Source organism: Callorhinchus milii, unplaced genomic scaffold (genome assembly GCF_018977255.1).
Source record: "Callorhinchus milii isolate IMCB2004 unplaced genomic scaffold, IMCB_Cmil_1.0 Scaffold16, whole genome shotgun sequence".
Lineage (NCBI taxonomy): Eukaryota > Metazoa > Chordata > Chondrichthyes > Chimaeriformes > Callorhinchidae > Callorhinchus > Callorhinchus milii.
In genome coordinates, this window is record NW_024704757.1 from 11,852,718 (window position 1) to 11,861,978 (window position 9,261).

The window sequence follows — 9,261 nt, forward strand, 5'->3', positions numbered from 1 at the left end:
TTTCTTTGGGATTTCGTTCCGGCGTCTGCGGTGTTGGGCGCTCTGTACATACCAATCCTTGCGTTTGATACAGCGTTAAGATACACACAAGAACATAAGTGTTGGCTTGCGGCCAGAAGACCAAGGTCCGTCCAGTTTGTCTTCCATCCTCCTGGCAGCCGCTTGACATGTCCCGTCCCGTACTGTACACCAGGTGTCCCCGAGATATTATTTTCTAGTTGGAATCTCTCTTAATTTGTTCTTGAAACAAATAACATTTTCTACTTCCACTGTCTCCCGAGGGTGACTTACCTGCCCGTACCCTCCGTTCTTCTGGCTCCGGTCTGCTCCACATCCCCCGCCCCAACCGTCCTACCATCGGTGGCCGGGCCTTCAGCCTCTCAGCCCCGAGGCTCTGGAACTCCATCCCCAGTGCCTTCGCCGCTTCCTACCTTTCCTCCTTCAAGGCCGGTCTCAAGACCTTTCTCTTCGACCGTGTCTTCAGCTCCCTTCTCGACTCCCTACCCCCTCCTCGCTCCCTCCCTTCCCTCCCCTCACCCTGACCATTTCCCCCCAATGCTCGGGTCCTGACCCAACTGTCCAGCGCCTTGGGACGTCCTCCCGACGTGAAAGACGCTCTATAAATGAAATCTTGTTGTCGAGGGAGCATATTCCGTACGTTTACTACTTGCTCACTGAAGTAGAAATAGAAAGAGTGTTATTATTCTGATGATTATTATTATTATTATCGTCAAGCAGTATTAAAATAAAAATATTTTAAAGAACTGATTGGCTTAATCCGTGAATTTACCACTCGCTCACTAAAATAGTGTTTCTACAGATTTGTTCTGAATTTATCCCACTTCATTCGAAGGTCGATAGTCTGTATCGTACTGAAATTTTTCTTTAAACCAACCTTCCTCTCTTTAATGTCACAGGAATACTCAAAACTGTGCATAGCGCTATCCCTCGTGAAGGGCGCTATATAAATGCAAGTTGTTGTTGCTTCGCATGGCTTAAGGACATTCCCATTAAGCCAATGATAACTTGCAGAGTTAGTAAAAAAAAGACAATCAGATGGCGCTACACGGTGCAAATTGGTATATTTGAGTAAATATACACACAGTCACTACAGGTGATTTCACAATCACAATCACTGCAGGTGATTTCACAATCACTACAGTTGATTTCTTTCCACTTTCAGGTAAAGTATTATGTACCGTATAACTTTTTTTTAACAATGCGGCCCATCAAGTGAACAGTGTTAACTTGAATGGCCCTTGTGGCCAGATGAGTTTGACACCTCTGCTGTTCCCAGTACTTGCTCATTCACACAAAAAAAAGTCTCTGTTTTTTCAAAAAAAATTTAAAGTGGTAATCGAGATTTAATTATTACAGTGAAGGTGTGGCTGGAATGAAACACGACCGAAATACAATACCAACACATCACAATGCGAGACTGTAATAACTAAACCTCAATTACAGCTTGTATAACATGCAATGTTTGCAAACCTTATTTGAAGGAGGGGGTGGGAAGATGTGGGAGGGGAGGGCGGGGTGGTGGGGGTCACAGAGCCTTGCGTCACAATTGTCCTGATGACTTGAGACAAAGGGATGCCAATGAACCGATGATAATGATTCAATTTCAAAGTGAGTTATGAATGTTTTACAACCAGAACGTACGTGAACACCTCTTTTGCGACATTTCCGCAGAAAGATAAAGATAGCCGCCAATCCGCCCGCAGCTGATTGGGTGCCAAGCAAGCAATTTGGACTTCAAACTTTTGCCAATATAATGAGCTGGCGGAGGAAAATAACATTGGTGATCATGTCTGGCACTTATTAAATGACTCTGTTAATTGATTACTCAGGTGGTGAAGAACATTACAGTAACAATAACCCAGTCTCACAGGAACGAGCAAAGGAGCGAACAACCCAACTTTTGGTGGATGTGCCAACACTGCACTGTGTTGTGTTTGGTGTGACAAGTTCACTCTGCTTTTATAGACATCCTGTCTCTAAGATCCTGTGGGAGATCTTAGCTCCTACAAGTAGAGAGAGAGAGAGAGAGATGCTGAGATCCATTAGGTCTGGGATAAAGAGGTTCCCTTGGATCACCAATGTCACCCTGTACAGCTGTGTGTTCGGAGCAGGTGATGTGGTCCAGCAGAACCTTTCCAAAGAACGCGAAGCCAAAGTGGACCTCAAGCAAACCCGAAACATCCTCCTCCTAACCTTCAGTTTTCACGGCAATTTCAATTTCTTGTGGCTCAAGACGCTGGAGAGAATGTTGCCAGGTGTGACGATGGGTAACATCGTGAGGAAGGTGTTGTGTGACCAGCTGTTCGCGTCTCCTGTCGCCATCAGTGCCTTCTACGTGGGTAAGGTGTTCCGCCAACCTGGGTGTGAGCAGGGTAGGGCATTGATCACCATCAATAGTGATCTGATCACCAATAAGTACCCAATCTGGGCTGTAGGGCATGGCACATTGTCACTGATCATCCAAAGCCTCTTCCACAAGCCTGATGGGTCATCCAATCTGGGCAGAGAATAATAATAATAATCCTTGCATTTATAATGCAAATGTAATCCTTGCAAATATAGTTGCTTATCACGTCTTTGAGATGTCTCAAAGCGCTTTGCAGGATATACTGGAAAGTGTTTTTGAGTGTATTTGTGGGTGAAACGTGTCAGCAAAGAGAACGCAGAAATATGAATACCCATCAATATTGGCATTCAGCTGTGTTTAAAAGTTAGTCATTTTGCTACGAAATTTTGAGAAGAGAATCTGACTAAAAGGAAACTGAAGTCCGCTGATAAACCAGTCGCAGGCATTACGAATAACGTCTTTGATCATGAAAACAATGTCTATTCATTGAACCATTTATAAAAGCCTGCATTAGTGCTGAAAATTAAAATGGCCTTTAGGGGGAAATGTATCTGATTGAAATGATTAAGGGTTAACGCAACAAAGACACTTAAGATAATTTACTGACACTGAAATCCTCAAACTGAAATAAAAGACAAGAGCGATCTTAGCTGCTTGTTCTGAAATATCTCTAAAGTTTCCTTTCGAACATAGAACAGGAAAGCTTGCCCTATTCAACACTTTGTCACGTTATCAAATCAAAGCTGACTGTTGAACCTGTAAATCATTCAATTAGTTCTGCACATTCAGGCCAGAAGTAAAAGAGGCACAAACATAGCTGCAATGATTTATTCATTACTTGTAAGATTTTATTCATTACAAGTAATGAATAAAATCTTATTTCTTTAATAAGATTTTCTACTTAACTGTTTACTTTGCTGCTACCTTAACGTAATTTGTAATATGTTTCCTCTCCTCTTCTAGGCAATCAATAAATAATGAATAAAAACTGTTTTTTATTACAAGACACATTACAAGACATATTTGAAGACACTTGTAACAGCTATCTTTGTGCCTCTTTTACTTCTGGCATTAACCTGTAGAACACAATGGCAATAAGCCATGTGCCAAAGCTGTGTAACTCAATGCAGCAACGCTAGTAAGGATAACGTAAGTGGGAGGGAACGTTTTCAGAGAAGGATTCAGTCTTCTCTTTCCTTTTTTTATTGTTTATTCCTTCCCAACGATGCTTTTTTGTTATTGATGTCGTTTAGGTATGAGTGCACTGGAAGGGCAACCAGATATATTTGGAGTCTGCAGAGAAAAGTTCTGGAACTCGTACAAGGTAAAAACCGAAGACTGAAAGTTGATCACTTTGCACCTTAGTTTTTGTCAATGTCAGGAGCAGGAGAATGCCAACCTTCTAGTATCAGTTTAATCAAAGTCTACGGCTCTTTCACACCTGATAATGCAATGTGTCTTTTCCCTTATTATTACGAGTGTGATCGCAATTTCATTTTGGGTAAAAATATAGCCAAGGAATACTAAGAGCTAATTAATTATTGCAGAAGTGAGGCAAGAGTGCGGTGCAAAATAGGCACCTCAAAGGACTAATGAACTGCTGTGGTTTAATTTAGGTTACACTACAACATACAGCAGTGTATATCATCTATGTGATGCACAAATTGATTGGCACTTTTGACTCCTATTCTCTGCATTATATCATTGTTCGCTGAGCTGACATCTAGCTTCGCCCCTTATATTGGGCAGGTGATTTTCTACCTGTTTGGAGGCTGCCCATACCAGTCAGTTACCAACCATTATGCAATGCAATACCAGTGGATCAGGTTGACTGAAGTGTGGATAATCTCCATTTACAGGAAACAGCATCTGACTTCCCTTTTTTCAAGGTTGTGATCTGAAATTTAAAGTAGGAGAGTGGTGAATGGTTGAACAGAAAGTATGAGCTAAACATGTCTTAAAATTGAGAGACTGTAGCGGGTTTTGAGGGGAGTTGCAGTGATATATTTGTTATCAATATGAATATAATCCATCCTAAACGTGTTCTCGACACATCTGAGTAGTATTGAAGAAATACAAAGGATAATACAATAAAGAGGACAAAACTATTATTGAAAATTATTCAACTTAATTCCCCTATCAAACTATTTTCTTTTCAGATTGGTGTGGCATATTGGTCTGTCATGCAGGTAAGTTTTCAATATTTCTTTCATAAGAGTTTATACTTAACGTTTTATTTTGCTGCTACCTTAACCTGGGGACCTGGGTTCGATTCCCGGGTAGGGCAAAACATTGGGCAAGTTTCCTTATTCCAAATGCCTCTGTTTATCTACCAGTAAGTAGGAACCTGTTTGTTACTCGATTGGCAGATTGATTTTCTGGGGGACAATAATCCCCTCAAAAAAATAATAATAATAATTTGGTCCTCAATCCCCAACTGATTGTGGGACACTGCTGTGCACAGTCAGCTGCCGTGTTTTGCCCACAAAACATACAGTCAATTCACTTTACATTACATTATGTGAAGCACTTTGAGATGTCTCAAAAATGTGATAAGGTGCTACATAAAATGCAAGGAATATTGTTATTATTTTATTAAAGTAATGTCTTTCCTCTCTTCTTCTAGGCAATCAACTTTACCTTTGTGCCACCATATGTAAGGACAGCCTTTGCTGGCTTTTGTTGCNTTTTTTGGGCCATCTTCATGTCGTTTACCCAGCAGAGAGGAAATGGCACTGTTTTTGCAAACCTACTTAAACCGGCTAACTCTGGCAGTGAGGGCAAGAAGTTAGAGTCGGAAAATAAAAAGGACAACACTCCACCTATTTCATAATGTTCCAATAATTCTGCTGCCAATATTGGAATGCGTGTAAAAATTCTGTCAAGTTGTAAAACTATCTGATGACCATAAATTTGCAAAGGATTGTTGTCTTGTGTAAGTGAACTTTAGTCACACTATTATTTCTGAATATTATGAGGCACATTCAACTTTCACCTGCGGTAACGGCACATTTAGAGCACGACTTAATCCATGCCGGCAAAGTAAAATGACATGCTCTGATAGAAAAAAAACAGGCATTTTTGGCGGGGGGGGGGTGGGGAGGGGGCAGAGGGATTATACGCCCCGGAGATCGATCTGCCAATCGACCAGCAACCGGGTTCCTACTTACTGCCAAGTAAACAGATGCATAAGGAAACCTATCAAAGGTTTCGCCCCGACAAGTCGATTTGTGCAGAAGGATTCACAGAAACACTGTCAACCATAGGTTCTCATTCTCCAAAAACATTTTCCCTTCAAACACCTGTTTAAGTAGCATTAGGGGAACTGATCCGTTCAACGATTGAGTTTAAATAATGAATCATTAATATCGACGACTTCACCACAAACCTGTTCCTAGTACAATTGAATCCCCTTAACTGTGTTATTTCTTTGTCGGACTGATTCATTATTGTATAATTTTGTAACATTATTAGGAGATATTTGCCTCCTCTTTGACATTGCGTGAAGGAGACATTCATTATTTATTAAATTGCGAAGCATCCACGGAAAATTTGACTGCCTATCCCACAAGAGGGAGTCAAGAGCATGCACTCAACTAATACAGTTTGTAAGAACCTCCAAATAATACATGATTCTAGGAGTTGCTTAAGTATAAAGTTGAGCAAATTCTAAATCATTAAAATACAGTCCACGCTCGGATCTCTTTTACGTGTACTCTGCAGAATAATTGGCATTTGCAGACAAATGTATGAATCAAAGGGCTGTATCTTTTTGGAGGTCTGTTCACCAATGGATTCTCCCAGGAGTCAATTGACATTGCTCAATAATCCGGCAAGTTTCTAGTTTAATAAAACAATCGGTGCTTTGTTGGCTAAGGATTTATGCCCGCACACCACTGGCATCAATTCTTTATCGGGCAAAAATAATCTAACAAAATATACAGCCACTATACTTAAAAGTATATCCTGTGAAGCACTTTGAGACGTCCTCTAATTTGGACGTCCGCCGGACGTGAAAGGCGCTATACAAATGTAATCTTGTTGTTGTTGTTGTTGAGACGTTTCGAAGACATCATGAGGTGCTATATCAAATGCAAGTATTATTATTATTTCTGAAAAAAATGATTGCAAATTTACGAGAATTCAGGGCTAAATAATTGAATCATGTTTTATTTTTTGCAACATGTGCCAGATATATGTCTTTTGTTATTTTTTATCCGCAATTTAGGTAAGTGTGCACTTCAGTTTTAAATATTGCATAACAATGCACAATGGATGTCACTTACGTTTACAATGTTTACATCGCCAATTGCTGGAAAATTATTACACATTAATGGTGAGGTTGATATTTGGAGAACTTGTTCCAAATGTCAAGCAAAAGCAAGAACAAATGTGACCTTGTAAATGGATCCAGGTTAACATTCTCTTTGGTGCTGTTTGGCAGATCACATCTGCAGAATACAGTGAGATACAGTTTACATTTATAATAATAATAATAATCGTTGCAATTGATACAGCGCCTTATCACATTGTTGCGACGTCTCAAAGCGCTTCAAAGAATATACTGTAGAGGGAACTGACTGTATATTTTGTGGATGAAATGTGGCAGTCAATTGCGCACAGCAGTGTCTCACAAACAGTCGTGGATTGAGTGACCAAATTATTATTATTATTATTTTGGAAGGGATTATTGCCGGAAAGCGATCCGCCAATCAATTAACAACTGGGTTCCTACTTATTGCTAGGTAAACAGAGGCATGTGGAGTAAGGAAACTATCCTAAGGTCTTACCCTATCCAGGAATCGAACCCAGGTCCTCTCGCTTGCGAGGCGAGTGATTTAAAGACTCGCAAGCGAGAGTATCCGGGTTTGATTCTGGGTATTTCGTGCCTTTCACTATATGAGGACATCTCAAACCGCTTAACAGTGCTAAAATATATATAACTGGTAGATGTCAATATCTCTTTGCCTGAATGATGTCACATGTTATATGGGCACGATAAGATATACAATCACCTGTAACAGACAATATAAACACGGACACCTCCTCCAACCAGAATATCTGCTCAATTTAACACAGCAGTTAAAACTGACCTAAAAAATCATAAAATCAATAAGTACCTTATTACAGTTTGAAGTCTCGGGCGATGAATCCAACAATAAAGCACACAATTATAAGCAAACAGTTCTTTATTGACCTGCTGAGTTTGGATGCAGTTTATTTACCAGGATCTTACCAGGATCAAGAGGACACATCATTGCAGGTTACCCTGACAAATGTGCGCAGTCTCTGTACCTTGATATCTTGTGTTTTACTTCGTTATTTCAGTTTTCGTTATTGACATCCCAGATTTCCGTCTGTAAATAATGAAACAACAAAACACCGTCAAATAAGATTGCCAACACAACACCCTCTATCCGGTTGCTCCCTCCTGATGCTTGTCAATCAAATGTGCTGCACGGTGCGACTTTAAGTTATACAGACCGGGTGCTGAGAATGAGAGCGCTACACATGGCTGGATGAGAATAGAGAAAAATCAGACATCATCATCATCATCATAATAATAATAATGCTTGCACTTGATATAGTGCCTTATCACATCATTGAAACGACTCAAAACGCTTCACAGAATATACTGCAAAGTGGATTTATTGTGTATTTTGTGGGCAGCCAATTGCTCACACACAATCACGGATTGAGTGACCGCATTTTGCTTTATTGGAGGGATGATTACTCCCGGAAAGCGATCCCGGTTTCTCAGCAGGTCTCTGGAAGGAGATCGAGCCTGTGCGGGTCAGCACAGGGTGACGTCATTCAAGTGACGGAATTTAAACGTGACAGACACAAAGAGGATGTTCCCAGGCACAAGCCAAGAAATGGGACGAATCAAATGATTTGAACTCACGCACACACAAAAAAAACTCCAGTGTGAAAACCAAAATAATCAGGCGAGGTTTTTCTTTTCATCCTCGCCTGGATCGATAAAACCCGAAGAAACTGTGGGCCGTAACTCGTAGAGAAAAAAGACAGCAGATTTGCTTTCAGGCAAAAGTGTGGGGTTTACTGGTGTAAGTACGACTCTGACAAAGCAGTAGGTTAACCGGTGGTGGTGGGGGTGAGGGTGGAGTGAATCTTGCTTTAAATTAAATTGTACACCTGGTTAAGACCCACTGCTCTTCTGTGGCAATCAAAAAGCTTGGAAATCCAGGATATAGCTGACCAAATACCACAGCAAAAATGCAATTAGCATCAATCAAGCACCGAAAAGTTATGTTAGAATTAACCTTTTTAAATGATCTGCACAAATGCAGTCAATCTTTCGTAAGCTCACGCGGCTTTAGGATCGGAATTTCAAAAGGTGCTTTTTTTTTAAAAAAAAGGAGTTATTCAATGCAGCATTTCTGCTCACTCAGAAATTGGTTCCCACCACAATATTTGGAGTTCTCTCATAAAACGTCTTACTTCCGGCCAAAGTGGTAAGGCATGGACACCGATAAGTAACAATAATAATAAATCATAATAATCTTTACATGTTATAGCGCCTTATCACATTGCCAAGATGTCTCAAAGGGATTCACAGGATATACCGTAAAGTGTATTCGGATGAGACATTAAACTGAGGTTCTGTCTGCCTGTTTAGGTGGACATTAAGATCCTATGGCACTATTCGAAAAGAGAAGGAAATTGCTCTCTCCTGGCCAATAAACCCCAAATAAAATTGGTCACTTGCTTCATGGCTATTTGTGGGACAATGAAGTGGACAAATTGGCTGCTGCGTTTCGCCCACAAAATGCACAGACAATGCACTTTACAGTATATGCTGTGAAGCGCTTTGAGACGTCTCGACGACATGATAAGGCGCTAAGTCAAATGCAAGTATTATTATTATTATT

The 9,261-nt window shown here is 40.4% G+C and overlaps 1 protein-coding gene across 1 annotated transcript; it reads left to right on the forward strand.

The window, feature by feature from the left end:
• The first annotated feature begins 1,778 nt into the window (after positions 1-1,778).
• mpv17l (MPV17 mitochondrial membrane protein like) lies at positions 1,779-5,296 on the forward strand. Its single transcript, XM_007893712.2, has 4 exons — positions 1,779-2,360; positions 3,622-3,692; positions 4,528-4,557; positions 4,995-5,296. The coding sequence occupies exons 1-4, from the start codon at positions 1,826-1,828 to the stop codon at positions 5,199-5,201; spliced, it is 843 nt and encodes a 280-aa protein (XP_007891903.2). The 5' UTR covers positions 1,779-1,825; the 3' UTR covers positions 5,202-5,296.
• The last annotated feature ends 3,965 nt before the right edge of the window (positions 5,297-9,261 follow it).